Here is a 17,914-nt window from a genome sequence, read left to right on the forward strand (position 1 = left end):
GTTGGCATGCTTCCTCATGATGCTATCTACTGAAGATAGCACTCTCAAATTGACAGCTCTGTTATATTCTGTCCGCTGACACTCTTCCTGTTGTGCTGATGCTTTCTTCTGAAGATATCACTCTCAAATTGGCAGCTCTGTTATGTCCTGTCCCTTGGCATACTTCCTCTTGATGCTATCTACTGAAGATAGCACTCTCAAATTGACAGCTCTGTTATATTCTGTCCGCTGACACTCTTCCTGTTGTGCTGATGCTTTCTTCTGAAGATATCACTCTCAAATTGGCAGCTCTGTTATGTCCTGTCCCTTGGCATACTTCCTCTTGATGCTATCTACTGAAGATAGCACTCTCAAATTGACAGCTCTATTATGTCCTGTCCATTGGCATACTTCCTCTTGATGCTATCTACTGAAGATAGCACTCTCAATTGACAGCTCTGTTATATTCTGTCCGCTGACACTCTTCCTGTTGTGCTGATGTTTTCTTCTGAAGATATCACTCTCAAATTGGCAGCTCTGTTATGTCCTCACCATTAATATGCTTCCTCGTGATGCTTTCTTCTGAAGATATCACTCTCAAATTGGCAGCTCTGTTATGTCCTGTCCCTTGGCATACTTCCTCTTGATGCTATCTTCTGAAGATAGCACTCTCAAATTGACAGCTCTGTTATGTCCTGTCCGTTGACATGCTTCCTCTTGATGCTATCTTCTGAAGATAGCTTCTCAAATTGACAGCTCTGTTATGTCCTGTCCATTGGCATACTTCCTCATGATGCTATCTACTGAAGATAGCACTCTCAAATTGACAGCTCTGTTATGTCCTGTCCGTTGACATGCTTCCTCTTGATGCTATCTACTGAAGATAGCTTCTCAAATTGACAGCTCTGTTATGTCCTGTCCATTGGCATTCTTCCTCTTGATGCTGTCTACTGAAGATAGCACTCTCACATTGACAGCTCTGTTATGTCCTGTCCGTTGGCATACTTCCTCTTGATGCTATCTACTGAAGATAGCACTCTCAAATTGACAGCTCTGTTATGTCCTGTCCATTGGCATTCTTCCTCTTGATGCTGTCTACTGAAGATAGCACTCTCACATTGACAGCTCTGTTATGTCCTGTCCGTTGGCATACTTCCTCTTGATGCTATCTACTGAAGATAGCTTCTCAAATTGACAGCTCTGTTATGTCTTGTCCGTTGGCATACTTCCTCGTGATACTATCTACTGAAGATAGCATTCTCAAATTGACAGTTCTGTTATGTCCTGTCCGTTGGCATGCTTCCTCATGATGCTATCTACTGAAGATAGCACTCTCAAATTGACAGCTCTGTTATGTCCTGTCCATTGGCATTCTTCCTCTTGATGCTGTCTACTGAAGATAGCACTCTCACATTGACAGCTCTGTTATGTCTTGTACGTTGGCATGCTTCCTCATGATGCTATCTACTGAAGATAGCACTCTCAAATTGACAGCTCTGTTATGTCCTGTCCGTTGGCATACTTCCTCTTGATGCTATCTACTGACGATAGCACTCTCACATTGACAGCTCTGTTATGTCCTGTCCGTTGGCATGTTTCCTCTTGATGCTATCTACTGAAGATAGCATTCTCAAATTGGTAGCTCTGTTATGTCCTGTCCCTTGGCATACTTCCTCTGGATGCTATTTACTGAAGATGGCATTCTTAAATTGACAGCTCTGTTATGTCCTGTCCGTTGGCATACTTCCTCTTGATGCTATCTACTGAAGATAGCATTCTCAAATTGGCGGCTCTGTTATATCCTGTCTGTTGGCATACTTCCTCTTGGTGCTATCTACTGAAGATAGCACTCTCAAATTGACAGCTCTGTTATATCATGTCCCTTGGCATACTTCCTCTGGATGCTATCTACTGAAGATAGCATTCTCAAATTGGTAGCACTGTTATATCATGTCCCTTGGCATACTCCCTTTTGATGATATCTACTGGAGATAGCATTCTCAAATTGGTAGCTCTGTTAGGGGCTGTGCAATAATTATGAGCCCTGGGGAGGGTAAAATTGGGGGGGAGGCAAGAAATTTTGGCGAGCCAAAAGGGGGGGGCAAGCAATTTTTGGCAAGCCGAGAGGGGGGAAGCGATTTTTGGCGCGCATTCACGGGGCGCCTTTTTAATAAAACTCTCTAAAATGGCTTAGGAAAACGGTACGGAAACGCTTAAATATGCCCGAGAGGGGGGAGGGGCAAGCGATTTTGGGCGGGCCGAGAGGGGGGGCAAGCGATTTTGGGCGGGCCGAGAGGGGGGGGCAAGCGATTTTGAGCGAGCCGTTCGAAATTTTACCCCCCGAAGGGGGGAGCTCATAATTATTGCACAGCCCCAATATGTCTTGTCCGTTGGCATACTTCCTCTGAAGATAGCATTCTCAAATCGGCAGCTTTGTTATGTGGTGACCGTTGGCATACCGTTGATGCTATCTACTGAAGATAGCTTCTCAAATTGACAGCTCTGTTATGTCCTGTCCCTTGGCATATTTCCTCTTGATGCTATCTAGATCTACTGAAGATAGCATTCTCAAATTGGTAGCTCTGTTATGTCCTGTCCCTTGGCATACTTCCTCTTGATGCTATCTACTGAAGATAGCATTCTCAAATTGGTAGCTCTGTTATGTCCTGTCCCTTGGCATACTTCCTCTTGATGCTATCTACTGAAGATAGCATTCTCAAATTGGTAGCACTGTTATATGTCCTGTCCCTTGGCATACTTCCTCTTGGTGCTATCTACTGAAGATAGCATTCTCAAATTGGTAGCACTGTTATATGTCCTGTCCCTTGGCATACTTCCTCTTGGTGCTATCTACTGAAGGAGTACGGAGCACTCTCTGTATACTGACGTGAATATAGCACTCTCAAATTGGCAGTTATGCCCTGTTCCTACTGAAGACAGTATACTCTAAAGTTGGAGATCTGTTTTGGCATACTTCCTTTTGATGCAATCTACTGAAGATGACCCTCTCAAATTGACAGCCCTGTTATGTCTTGTCCCTGATGGGTGTACTTCCTCATACTTCCTCGGACAGGACATAACAGAATTGCCAATTTAAGAGTGCTATCTTCAGTAGATAGCACAGGGTACAAATTGTTTATTTCTATTAGCCTATATCTAGTAAAATTTTTACATTGGGCGTGGAGTGCGCGAAAATTTGCACAACTTTATTACTGATTAAATATGTTAAATGTGATCATTATCAACTTATATTTCGGCCTCTCATATAGCTTCTCATACAGTCATAATGATTATTTTTGTTAAAATAGAGCCAAAGCGCGCGAAGATTTCGACTTTCACTGCTGCAGGGGGCATATATTGATCAATTTATGCATGGCTTTATACAAAAATCGATGCGCCTAGGGCAGGTACCATGCACCACTTGCTCCTATCCCAAATGTTTCAATATAAGTTGTGGACAAAATGTACATTTATATCGTGTGAACATTTAGATTTTCAAAATTTCGAAATTCATGTTTAGGCCTATACGGATTACTGGGGTGGTGGTTGTGGGGGGATTCTGACAGGGGGAATTTCCCCCCTTGGGGCCGCCACTGGGAGGGACCGTTTAAACAAACAAACAAACGAACGACTAACAAACAAACAAACAAATAGTATAAAACACATTCTTGAAACCAGTCAAGGTAAAAACCAAGCTAAAACCATTCATATCAAAGAGCTGCATTTTATTCTGTTCCAATATTAAATACCAGTACCCGTGCATTATTTGAATATCATTACATATCTTCGAAAGTCTTGACAAAATTATCGATATCGGATAATGTGAGAATACCCTTTTCTACCCAAATTTGGTAAATTTTAATCGAACTTTTTTTATTCCACTAAATAAGATTGAGGAAGTACCAAATATTGATTTCCAAAACTCTCACCAATGATATTATAACTGTTACTTTGCCCATCAGAGGCAAATTTATGCACCACCAACAATTGCCGAAGTTGGAATAACATTAACATTGAAATCATAATGTATTTTCTCAATGTTTTGAAAGGGTTTGGAGGGTGTAGCTGGGGGAACGAAAATGTTCAGGGATAAAATGGGTAGGCCTACGGCAAGTAAAGTGTCTTCAAGGAATTGAATATTTAAAACGTTTGCACAGTATTTTTTTTGTAGGAACTGAGATTATACCAGACCCCGCACCAGGCATATCGAATTGCATTCTGAATATAAGGAATGTCCTTCTGAATCTGATATCAAATAATTTTGGATTTTTTTTAATTCGCGATATAATACAAAATTTATGACAACTTATTAAAATTTTATATTTTTATTAAATTTTTTTGATATTTAACAGTCCTCGAAGTTTACTTTATGAATCTAATGATATGTAGCCTACTTCAAGTGTAGTATGCAGCTGGGATGAAAAGTCAACGATCAATTCATTTGACCTTTCTTATTGAAGGTTTGTTTTTCAAAAAGACCTACTTTTTTTGTTGTTTTTGGAAAAAATCCATATCTCCAATATCTTTAATTTTAAATATGCTCCGGAAATGCTTTCTCATATGGACAAAATTTAATATTTGACACTCAAATGAAGGTGAATAATTGGTGTCAAATTTTGTGGACCCCCTTTGGGTTGTAAATTTGTTACCCCACATATTTTTCAAACCCTATGGCACACAGGTAAATGTTTTTCCCCTAGACTCCTCCCTCCCCGCCCTCCTTGCGTGAGCTCGTCAAATGATGTAAAATTTGTTCTAAAACAATCATTTGACTCTTGAAGCGTGTATTTTGTTTACAAAAAACATAACTGAGTTTCATTGATTAGCAATATTTCCAATGATGATTACACTTTTGTAACCTGTCAACCTGTGAGTGACACTATTTAAGCCCGTCAATTTAATTGGGGAAATCTTTGCGGAAATTCCCCTCATTTGTGAATGTTTCCTATAGGAAATATGATAAGCATGGACTCAATTATTGAGCAAAAACATCAGATAAACATTAAATAAAACAATCAATTTATTTTTGAAAGTAAAGTTGATTTAATTGGTGTCATTATTTTTTAAAGTTTATATTCAATTTGCGAGCAGTCCCCACAGTAAAATTATATCGCCCGGCGATATCAACAATTACCCATAAATCCTTGCGACTATTCCGATAAACATGGCGGAATCGTAGATCAACAAGAAAGAGACAATCTGTGACCAAAATTACACTGATTTGTACATTTTCCTGATATCACACGAGTGATTCTGTGAACGATTTGGTAGATAAGACTTATAAGAACGTACATTATGTAAAATTAACGACAATCATCATTGATTTGATGAGTTTATTCAGCGGCTACACAACGCCGCAAACTCATCATCTGCCGTGGAAGTTGCGGGCGGAGAGGGATGGCTGACCACGGGGAAGGGACGGGGAGCTCCCCTCGTCCAAGCCGCTGGACCAAGGAGGCACCACGAACACCACCAGCGATTTCGGAGCCTCTCTCTACTTTTCAAACATTCCTTCACCAAAATGGTTTGGCAGATCTGTTATGTTATTTTCCATCAGATTTTACATTGGGTAATTTTCGTGCAGTCACAGAAGATGATTTTGAAGATTACGGAGTCGAAAAATTGGATGACCGTGCTCGTTTAATGAGAGCAGTTCATAAAGCAAGAGTTGAATATGATGAACGACAAATGATACGGATGAGAAGGAGGTCTGCTGCAGATGCAGAAAGTTATGAGGTGAGTTTACTGACATGACTGACAAGTTCAACAAATTGTGCTTCATGACTTGCTATTGAGAACTCTAGCCTCGAATATGCATGAGAATTACACGAATTAGGCTAATGAAAGTTGACCCCCAGTTTCCCGTTACATAGTTTTTCATGACTGGGTAGGTGACTGTTTCATTATTCATTATTCATTATTTTCAAACTTTCATTATCGGTGCAAAGTTAATTACGGAATGCTATGTTTTGAGGCCCAAATAAAATAATAAAGTATACATGTAGTAATGACCATGCTTCACTCAAATATTTTACCAACTTAGTCTTCAAAACAAGTTTTAATTAAGCACATCTTCTTTGGAATCTTCAAATTAACCTATAGGTTGTGCAACATATGAAAGCACCAGAAGTCCATGATAGTCTTTGGAGAACCACTTTTCCATATAAATACACTGTGTCTGTGTGTTCTATTGCACACTACTTTTTACAAACCAAACTTACTCTCCACTAGCACATCTTTGGAAGCAATATTTATACGGAAATTAGTTTGTCTACTTGCACAAACTGTTTTTGATCATTTAGGTTGCACAATAAAATATTGTAGCTGTTCTGTCAAAACTTTAATACTTGACACAGGTCCTAAAGCAGATCTTTGAAAGTAAACTTTTATACATGGAAATTGTATTGTTTTCCAATTTAGGTTGCACAACAAATGAAAGTTCGAACGTTCACATGGAGGTTGCTGGTAAAAATCATCACAGGGTACACGTGTTAATAATAAAACAACCATGCAAGAAATTGACAAATAAATCATTTTATTTATAAGTTTATTTTATTAAATACATATATTTGTAAGAAAAGCAGAATAAATTTGACTTCAAACTTTATTTATTTTATTTATTTTGATGTTGTCTATATATAGCGCGCTACATAGTGCACGGTAGAAATGCTTTCATATTTGTTCATACGCTGGTTCCCGCAAACTTGGCTGCCTCTCTTTGTGTTCGGTCTATTCATTTAGTGGTAGGAGAAACTTAGATGCAGGGAATTTTTAGTCTCCAGTAAATGCGCCCTACGATATTGCCATTTTACCACGTAGTTTAACCCAGCGTTTACAAAGACTATTCGGGCCGTCAGGGTCGGCGTAAAAGTGCTTAAAATACGTGTCGGACGTGAAAGATGACATTAAAACTATCCTTTTTTCTTAAAAACTTGAAAAATGTGAAATAATGAAATAATGGAAAATAATGAAATATTTGATCGGCATTTTTTCTGACCGAGTCGGGTAACGGAAACTGGGAGTCAACTTTCATTAGCCTTACGATGCATTACAAGGCTAGAGACCTTTACTAATACTATCATGACCATAATGTATCATTTTTCATTAGTTTTTGGGTGATATTAATCAACTGTATCTTTGTTTTTGTTATTACACTGTTTAAAAGAAGAACGGCAGCCCCTTGCTCAGATTGACGCAAGCGCTTGCTTCTAGGTTAGCCTTAGCTTAGTAACGAGCGACATACACAGACTGAGCTTTGTGATTCCTTCAAAGGAATGCATAATCGGCCAATCAGATTATCGCAATATCGGTCTTTTGCTATGACTGTTGGACAATTGATTCAGCCTATCACAACCCAACTTTTAGTGTTAACGCTTTGCATGCTCTCAAAATGTAAACAACATACATTCTTGCTAGAACAGACGAGTGTTTCCCCCGCATACGACCCGGCACAGTTGTGAAATTGTGAAATACATTCTTGTTGAAATTCACGATTTCGGATTCCGATTCCTTTCATAAACGGCTATTGCCGAATCATTCCGAGTCTTTCATTAGGAACAATAGAGATGCAATCTTGACCAATCAGTCAGTTCAGGATTTGAGTGGGCTGATGCGGGCAAACTTCCGATAAAATCTGTAGCGCGTGCTCAGGGAGTTCACTCTATCTCATACCACAGACACATCAACATGGTGTTGTAACACAGAGCTTTTGCTCTGGTTGTTTGATCATTTCTGTTCTCCGGAGTTTATATTACAAATTATCTTATGTTATCTGCACCAGTAAGAAGAAATAAATTCATCACCAAACCAATTCCTGTTGTTGCCAGAACTTTTATTTAAACCAGTGGCCTACCGAGTCAGCCATGTTTACATGTAGGCATGTGGTGTCAAATCAGGAGCATTGCAGACTAACGTCAAAGAAGAAGAAATTGTCATAATCAAGGACGTGGACTTGTTGACTTGGCTGTTTATACAGGACCTACATTGGCCAGTCAGGATAGATGTAGCCTTTTATAGATTTACGCCTTTTAATTTACCATAAAGTATCGATAGCATTACATGAATAGAATCCGTGGGTTCCTACAGTCACCCATGGAAAACAGGGTCCTGAAAACCAGTACGATACACCATGTAGCATACACGTAACTCCATATGGGCCTCAGAATAGTCAATACAGATTCCAAACAGATAAAACCATAGATAAAACTTATACCTCATATTATCCAGGGCTGGAAAAAATGCAATATTTCCCTGGAACATCATCAAAATTTCCCTCGAAGTTTGCACAATTTCCCTCTCAGCATTGAAAATGTTCCCATTATTTCTTATGTATTTCTTTGTTTAGAAGACAAACATTTCCCTCCAAATAGCAAAATTTCCCTGGAACATGGTTCCCAAGTTCCCCACTTTTTCCAGGCATGATTATCACTTTTAGTTGCCTAATAACTCCAAATGTCATTTGCTCAATTTCATACCAAAATCAAGGAAAACATGGTTTTAATTGTTACATGTATTACAAAATAACATGGAAATCACACAGGTCATATCATCTAGTCAGTAGGTCACTTGAGGTACCGTATTCATTCCAATAAGCGCCCATGCCCCAATAAGCCAGGGTATTTTCAACCAGGGTATTTTCAATTTTCTACAGGGTGACCATTAATGTTGAAGTGACGGATAAAATACAGTGAAATAGCAGGGGGATTAGAAGTCCAATGTAAACTTGCAATACATTTTCTTCATCAGAAAAGCTACTAGAACGCTCTCGACTGATAACATATAAATTTGTCTCTAATAAACGCCTGTTAGGAAAAAATTAGGTAAAAAACCATGTTAAAATAAGCGCCCACCCAAAATTACTTTGTTAAGCGCACTGTGCACTTATTGTGAATACGGTAAATCGGTAATCAAAATTGGTAATGGCATGACTCGGTGACTTTCTGATCATTGTATTTCAAACTGGAAGTCATATTTCGCGAGTTCCAGAAGATCGTATTGCATGAGTTTTTGCTTTGAAAATTCACTTCCTCTCTGAATTGTAGCAAATAACAATTACCCTCTTCCAAGTTCATTTTGCATTAAAACATCCAGGGCATTCAATTCATTATCAATTAGGTCAGTCATGTTACATGATAATATAACAGTGTACAAATGTTATGTCAAACTTCTAGTGAGCATGCAAAGAATTTAATCAGCACCTGGGCCCTGATGATCCATACATGTTATGATGACAGCTCACCAGTTTATTATCATGGCTTTAATGTTTGTACGAATGCTGATTGATATATCATTGCCATTAGGCATATCAACATGATCAGAGGGCTTGTTGCATGTAAAAGCAATCACAGTCTGGAGCAAAACAAACATTTGGGGGAATCCACTGTGTGAACTGTTTCAAGGATTCTAATCCCTAAGTTCGTCCCAAAATTTATCTGCAAGAAATTAGGGATTTCCCATTTCCTTGAGGCCTCCTCATGCTAAAGCAGTGTAAATGTGACATGATCTGGTCCATGGGGGCCAAAGGCGGCAAATTTGAAACTGAGATAAAGGTGAAAGTATGGAGTAAAAACAATAAAATACAAGAAAACAGACATCAAAAAACGTTGTAACTTTAGAACCAAGCAGCATGCTATACCTTTGGTGTTTTCAGTAAACGATAGCCTATTGTAAAATTTATGTAATTAGTGCAGTAACTCAATTGTCAAAAATGCCTCCTTTGGCACCCCATGAACCAGATCGTGTCACAAATGATACATTTTGTGATTCTAGAGTGCTGAGATTAGCCTTGATCATCTCTACTACCCTCATGCCTTGATATTTGGCTCACAGTAGAGCTTCCGGTTGTAATTCCACAGCTGACTTCATCAGGCATTGCGAAACTCTAGGATTTGAGGCTTCAATTGAGTCATGTGAAAACACACTTTGGGATTAACTTAGGGGTTGCAATTCTTGAGCATGCCAATCCTCAAGAATTCTAAATGACTGTCTGAACGCAAATATTCTCTTATCATGAAGTGAAATGGTAACTAATGCATTATTCTTTTGACAAATGAATAAATACAAGAGCATTTGAAGGAAGTTCATTATTTGTTCCACTTACATTGGGCTTTGAGGTACCTGTACAGTATAATTTAATGGTGCTTTTAAAAATAGTGTTGCTGCATGTACTGTATACACCAGTTTCATGCATCTTTGACATTACAGCATCATTGGCCAAAATAAAGAGGTTTATTTACAATTTGAATTTTAGTAGGTAAGGTGTTTTCCCATAAGGCCAAAAAAAAAAATAGTTTGTTTGTCCATAGAGGCTTATGAAACAGTTGGGTCGGTAGGTCGGATTTTTTTTTTTTACAGATATTGCACTTGAAACTGACAATTTGAAGACTGGTAAATAAGTCAAAACACGCAGCACTTGACTGGTTTAACTCTTGAGATGGTTCTGCATGTTATACTGTTCATTTTCTTTACATTTTCTTTCTTTAAATTTATACTAACCACTGTTTTATACGGTGTCCCATCGATGCCAAAATCAAAAAATCAAAAATCAAAAAAAAAATTCAACAAAAAAAAACAATTAAAAAAAAAAACAATTCAAAAAAAAAAAAAAAAAAAAAAAAAAAAAAAACTGACACAGTCGGGACCAGGGTACACGGTCGGTCGGACGTGGACAAACAAACAATTTTTTTTTTGGCCTAAGCCGAGAATATTTTTTAGTCATGAGGGAACCTGTGAGGGGAAAAGTCTGAACATTTGTCTGAAAGAAAAAAGTGACAAGTAGGCCAAAAATTAAATTTAAAAAAATTCATTTTGTAAAAAAATTTAAAAAAATTGCTTTTGAATGAAATAAACTGCTTTTTTTCCCCAGATATACCAGTAATAGTAATACGTACAATGTACAAGTACGGTAGGATGTTGTTATGGACTAATGATATGCTCAGTGACTAGTGTTTCATTTTAATATCTTCAACTGGAAATCACAACATGTAGAGTCACCATGTGGATTGTTAAGATGCAAAACAAAGGCTGCCATGTCAGGTGTGTGTTTTAAGGCAGCAATTTTCGGCGGGCTTGCGGGTACCGCTTGAGATTACATTACCGGGCAGAAAATTCCCTGCCCGGTACCCCAAAATTCCAAAATTTTTTTTTTTTAAATTAATTTATTTTTAATTTTTTCTGTTTCAGAGCGTCCTTGGACCTAGAGCTAAGTTATGGTAGGATCATTCATGGTTGACTTTGTGTTTTTTCTTGTAAGTCAACCATGAATGCTTTAGCATTTAGCTCTAGGTCCAGAGACACTCCGAAACCAAAAAAAAAAACCCCTTTTTTGCAATTTCGGGTACCCGATTACAAACACGAAAAATGTGTCGGGTACCAGGGCACAAAATTACCAGAAAATACCTGGCTTAGTGTGTTTGAATAATGTTATTTCATAGATCAGCACCAGTAAGTGACATACTGTATACCTTTTGAAGTAAATCAGGATGATCACTATAATACTGTTCATAACCATTTAATAGCAGCTCCTATGTTTTTTGATTTAAAAAAGACAAGAATTTAATAAATATTAAATGTAAAAAGGCATTCACTAAAATATAAAATATAAATAATGTGATGAATAACATTAATTATCATACCACTAAGGGAAACATCAAAGAACACCGCTAACCTGATATATTTTCGTATCTAGTCAGTGAGTGCATATTTTACGCTTTATATCTAGTCAGAGAGAGCGTATTATCGTGCGCTCAGTGTCATACTGGGTTCAGCCTTCGGCTTCACCCAGTATGACACTTCGCGCACGATAATTTCCCGTACGGTACATACCTCCGCTTCACCTAATAACTAATAATATCGGTAAAAAGAAATTATAACTCAAGGCAGCACTTAGTGTATTTAGTACTTAGCACCTGAACTCCAGATAAAGTGAAAATTTTAACGTTTTCACTCTCAATACTGCGAGAATGTTCTTTTATGCATGGTATACATGTACAGTGTACATCCATGCAGGTTCAATGTAAGAAAACTTGAAATCACAAGTTTAAAAACAAGTCAGTAATACTTTAGAACATGTAGTTCAACATTGGTAAAAGGACGGAAAATGTATGTAAAAAGGATCTCTTTCACATTACATGACTAGAATAAAACCGCATAGATTACCGTATTCATTCCAATAAGCGCCCAGGGCGCATAGCAAAGTCATTTTGGGTGGGCGCTAATTTTTTTACCTCATTTACTTAATTTTTTCATAAGGGGCGTTTGTTAGAGACAAATTTACGTATGTTATAAAAGGGTCTTGAGACGTTCTAGTAGCTTTTCTGATGCAGAAAATGTATTGCAAGTGTACGCAGGACTTGTAGTCCTGCAGCTCTTTCACTGTATCGACATCTATCTGTCACTTCAATGGTACCCTTTAGTAAATTAAAAATACCCTGGGTGGGTGCTTATTGGGGCATGGGCGCTTATTGGAAACGAATATGGTACCACAACTACAGCATCACTAGTACGTATAATGTAGTTGACAGGCATCAAATGAACATTGTGTGTTGGAGAATGTACAAATGTACAAAAAACACAAAATTGCACTTGTAACATACGTAACTACATGCATGTATTCTAAAAGCATTTGAGAACTTGTGTGAAGCATGAATATAAATTAGCTTGAAAATCTCTACTCTTAAAGACCGTAAATAGCAATTTGAAAAACAGTACATTCTGACAACTAATTCTCACAATCAAATTGAATGCAATTCATGTATTGCCAACATAAAGCAATGCATGCAGTGCAACATGTGAATATATAGGCTTCCACAGATGCAAATGGATCAGACACATAAACACACATGTAATGCATTATGCACTAAAATAGTGCACTAAATGCTCTATTGCCTTATACAGCCTTCACAAGTGCATTTACAATGTATGCTGTAAACACTTTCGTCCATTTCCTGTTGACAGTGTGTACAGGTATTGGACTGTGAATTTTTTAAGGTGATTGCACCACAATTGCAATATAATTTGTAAGATTATTATGCATGCATACAAAAAAATTGGGTTGACTTGTAAAATACAAAAATTTACAACAATTATTGTCCCCAATTTTTATGGGTAATTGTCATTTAGTTTTGGCTATTGTTGCATCAAAAGACTATTTTTGCAGCCAGAAAGCTTAAAGAATCGTATAGCAACGTTTGCACAGTATTTTAAAAAAAATCAAAATTATTTAATATCATAAGGACATTCCGACCTAGTAATCAGAATGCAATTTGATGTGTCTGATGTGCTCTCATGTCCCACAAAAAATACTGTGCAAACGTTTCCTAATGTGTATTCCATTGTGTACTCCCCCTGTGGAACATATTTCCAAAATCTTCCACAGGGGTAGGGTGGATTTTAAATGGAAGAGCCCATTGCTAATTTACCTGTTCCATATATGCTTTTTGACAGCTTTCGTGCATAGTTCAATGTATGAAAGCTATGAATAACATTTAATTTAGAAAAAAAGTGAAACAGTTGAAATTGGCAAAGCACAAAAAATTACATCTGCGAAAATGTTTACAGGAAGTCATTATTTCTAATGATGCAGTTGTGCACAGATTTTTTGAATGAAATTTGATAACATATTTCCCACACATTGCCATTTGATATTACATTAAATTGCATTGAAATACACTGTAGTTTATACAATTGAATTCTGTTGACTGTAGGAGCCTAGAACAGATCTATATATTATTCAATATATAGTTGTTTGTCCAGAGTCTGGGCTATCTCTCCCAGACAAAACAGCAAGATTCAACCAAATAAATTGAAATAGATGCCAAATCATGCCATGCATTCCTTGTAAAAATGGACCAGTTTGTGTAAATTTACACTACTGGAAATTGAGAAACACCAGGTGACAATTTACACCATGGAGTCTTTTTCTGCCTGTTTTTATAGTAAATACATTATATCTACAACATGTATACACACACATAATAATAGCTGTTTGTGATTTTAAAAAATTGGTCTCTTCCACACAGTGTTACCTGAACAGGTGAATACCCCTGAGTGGGAGATACATCATTTCTTTCATAGGTGTATGGATTTCAACTACATTTAAAATATCCCATTGTTTACCCTGACTTACAACTTGGTCAACTACAATTTACATACATGTACTGTAGGACCTATTATAACAATGCCCTTCCTTATTTTGCCAGCCCATTGACCTATCATGCTTATCACATAATTATATGAAGTTAGGAAGTTCATTTTTTCAAGATAAAACAGTTTGCCTACCCGATGACCCTACATGGTAGCTTCCCAATCGGTTGAAACCAAAACATGATGTAATGATTATATTTTATGCACTGGTAATGCATATTTTCTGATACAGGGCAAAAAAGATAAAAGTGTTCACTATTCTCTGAGTTAATGCAGCATGACAATTTTCTGATGCTCAGTGCTTGGGAATGGGAATACACGTTTAGGACTTGATGCTGGGGTACCCTTCAGTCACTTGAGATCTCAAATTTCCTGAACGTCTCAAACCAGAGAGAGAAAAAAAAAGCACTTTCCAGACAGAAACTAAGAGGTAAAAGGTTGCCGGTCCATTAACACCATCCACTGTGCCCTACTTTTCATTAGTGATCTTTGTTCATTTTAAGTACTGTAAAACAAGATATTTTCGGGTGATTAATTTTTCACACCTTGCTAATATTTACCTGTTTAGCCTGTAGGGGCACTTGACTTTGGAAGTGATGGGGATGTGTGGACAGCAGTTCGAAACTAGCCCTCTTTCGGTGAGAGCCTAGACACCAAAAAAAAGGGTTTTTCAGGGAGAAGATCCAAAAAAAGGGGTCTTTCTGTGAGACTGGGGAAATCTGACCAAAAAAGGGGGTCATTCAGTGACACTGGGAAAAATTTTGGGTTAAGATATTTAAAATTGATACAAAATTTTCAAAAATTTGAAAAATTTGTCATTTTTTTTCCAAAAATGTCACAAATTTGAACATTTTTGAAAAATTTGAAGAAAATAATACAAAAATGGGGTCATTCATTGAAAGATTATCTTAAAGTTTCCCAAAAATTTTGAAAAATAAGGGTCTTTTGATGACAGGAAAACAAAAAAGGGGGTCATTGGGTGTGAGGGAGTTCAGTAAAACAAAAAAGGGGGTTATTGGGTGAGAGGGAGTTGAAAAATGGGGGTTAATGTTGTGGCACATCCCCCAGCACCCATTTTAGTGAGTGCCCCCCAAGCTTCCAAGTACATGTATACACATATTCTAGGCAGCTGCTTGGAACATGAACGAAAAATGTAGCACGCTAAAATTTCCGAGTTTGCAGATTTTCAAGTGATATCCCTAATTTCACCTCAACTTGGGCATTACCTCAGCGTCCAACCCCTTGGGGCAAGAGTGATTGTTAAACATAGAATGGTTAAGCATTGGATTGAAACAGGATCCTGTGAATTCTGACTGGATTTGTGGTGGGATTTTGTATGAGCTACACTGTACAAATTGAATCTACAAAGTGCTGAACAAGAGAAAAACAATGCAGAAATAGAACAAGCAATGCTCTAGAGAACATGACTTAGTTAGGTGTGGTGAGTCTGCTGTGTAACATGAACTAATTGTGACCCCTGTCTTTGAACATGATCTTCATATAATAATTTTGTTTGTTGCATTATGTTCATCACTGTCGCATTTCATGTCATGCTTATGACAATCCAATCCATCACTTCAAAGTACAATCTTTATGTGACCTTTGATGATTTAAGGTTATTAATTATTTTAAACTGTTGTGATTTGGTAGTTCACAGCATCTTACGAATGGCGAGTGTGTAGAAGAATAAAAATATCACAGATATACTTTTATAGGTGCTGCGGTTCTTGAGTTACGTTGTAAAGAGGGCTGAAACAACAACACTTTTGTAAAACGTACATAACTCATTAACAACTATAGTATAAATTAAGCAAGTTGGCAAAGTATACGATTTGTAGAATGAACTTTTGCAAAACATCAAGGTGTTATTTTTCAATAATATATTGATTCAAGATAATGAAAATTGATTTTTAGGTTGCTTCGACCAACAATACCTCGTCTACCCTTAATATTATCTTTGACAAATGACAATTCATCAAACTTTAATAATGACCTTTACATGACATTATGTGACCTTGACTTAAATGACCTTAAATGTACTTTTATCATGAGTTGAAAAGTTATTTGTACTTATATTTCAGTCATTTCATGTGATTCAGTTAATATTAAGAATATTGTACTAGTACTGAGAAAATATAATAATTTTATCCTCAGATGACCCAATGTTGTAAAAAGAATGTTTATATAGCCCATAAGCATATGAATGGGAATTATGGATTTAAATTGGAGGTCATAGCTATCTACATCACAGATGTATTGATGTATTAAAAGCCAGTTTGAAGGGTATTCATTGTCATCTACATGTCATATCACATAATTGAATTGATGGAAGGACAAAAGATACACAATGGAAAAGGACAATGGATACAATCATTGTCTTGATTGGAACTGAATAAATTGATATGATTGGTAATTAATTGGTTTGTTGCTTAGCACTTTATTTTAAATTTGGCTATATTTACGCATAAAATACAAAATGTTGTTAATTATAACAGTGGAGTTATATTGGCACAGTTCCTACTCAAGTACAGTTCTTTACTTCTTTCCCAAACAAATGTGTCACAAATTAGCCTCATCAGTCGCTACACATCTCCTCAGGATTTTGTCTCAAATATTATGTTAAAACCCTGTTCCAACTGGTCCCCATTTTGAAGATGAAGTATAGTGGACTATCAGCAGTACATGTTGATTGACAGATGAAGTAGTGTAGTATCAGCAGTAGATAGCAGGAGAAGTAGTGTAGTATCAGCAGTAGATAGCAGGTGAAGTAGTGAAGTATCAGCAGTAGATAGCAGATGAAGTAGTGGAGTATCAGCAGTAGATAGCAGATGAAGTAGTGAAGTATCAGCAGTAGATAGCAGATGAAGTAGTGAAACTTACAGTATCAGCAGTAGATATCTTAAGAATGAGTGAAATGTCAGCAGTAGATAGTAGTGGAGTATCAGCAGTACCGTAGATAACAAATGAAGTAGTGAAGTATCAACAGTAGATAGCAGATGAAGTAGTGGAGTATCAGCAGTAGATAGCAGATGAAGTAGTGTAATATCAGCAGTAGATAGCAGATGAAGTAGTGGAGTATCAGCAGTAGATAGCAGATGAAGTAGTGGAGTATCAGCAGTAGATAGCAGATGAAGTAGTGAAGTATCAAGAGTAGATAGCAGATGAAGTAGTGGAGTATCAGCAGTAGATAGCAGATGAAGTAGTGAAGTATTAGCAGTAGATAGCAGATGAAGTAGTGGAGTATCAGCAGTAGATAGCAGATGAATAAGTGAAGTATCAGCAGTAGATAGCAGATGAAGTAGTGGAGTACAAGGCTCCCACTGGACGCGAATTCTTCATGAAGTAGTGAAGTATCAACAGTAGATAGCAGATGAAGTAGTGGAGTATCAGCAGTAGATAGCAGATGAAGTAGTGGAGTATCAGCAGTAGATAGCAGATGAAGTAGTGAAGTATCAAGAGTAAATAGCAGATGAAGTAGTGGAGTATCAGCAGTAGATAGCAGATGAAGTAGTGAAGTATTAGCAGTAGATAGCAGATGAAGTAGTGGAGTATCAGCAGTAGATAGCAGATGAATAAGTGAAGTATCAGCAGTAGATAGCAGATGAAGTAGTGGAGTACAAGGCTCCCACTGGACGCGAATTCTTGCATCCAGACGCTTTTTTGTATTGCTGGATGCAATTAATGTTCAACAAATTTCATCAACCCGTTGCGTCCAGTCGGATGCAAAATGAGTGATTATCAGCTTACCAATTTCATCATCATAAAAATCATGAAAATTACGTTGACCGATCAC

At 37.2% G+C, this 17,914-nt stretch overlaps 1 protein-coding gene across 1 annotated transcript in view; it reads left to right on the forward strand.

The window, feature by feature from the left end:
• The first annotated feature begins 5,141 nt into the window (after positions 1 to 5,141).
• LOC140141122 (uncharacterized) overlaps positions 5,142 to 17,914 on the forward strand; it is a 103,377-nt gene continuing 90,604 nt past the window's right edge. The window contains exon 1 of the mRNA XM_072162908.1: positions 5,142 to 5,715. Within this exon, the coding sequence (XP_072019009.1) occupies positions 5,377 to 5,715 (339 nt within the window). The 5' untranslated portion in view covers positions 5,142 to 5,376. The remainder of the gene's footprint in view (positions 5,716 to 17,914) is intronic.

The sequence above is a fragment of the Amphiura filiformis genome, chromosome 19 (assembly GCF_039555335.1).
Source record: "Amphiura filiformis chromosome 19, Afil_fr2py, whole genome shotgun sequence".
NCBI lineage: Eukaryota > Metazoa > Echinodermata > Ophiuroidea > Amphilepidida > Amphiuridae > Amphiura > Amphiura filiformis.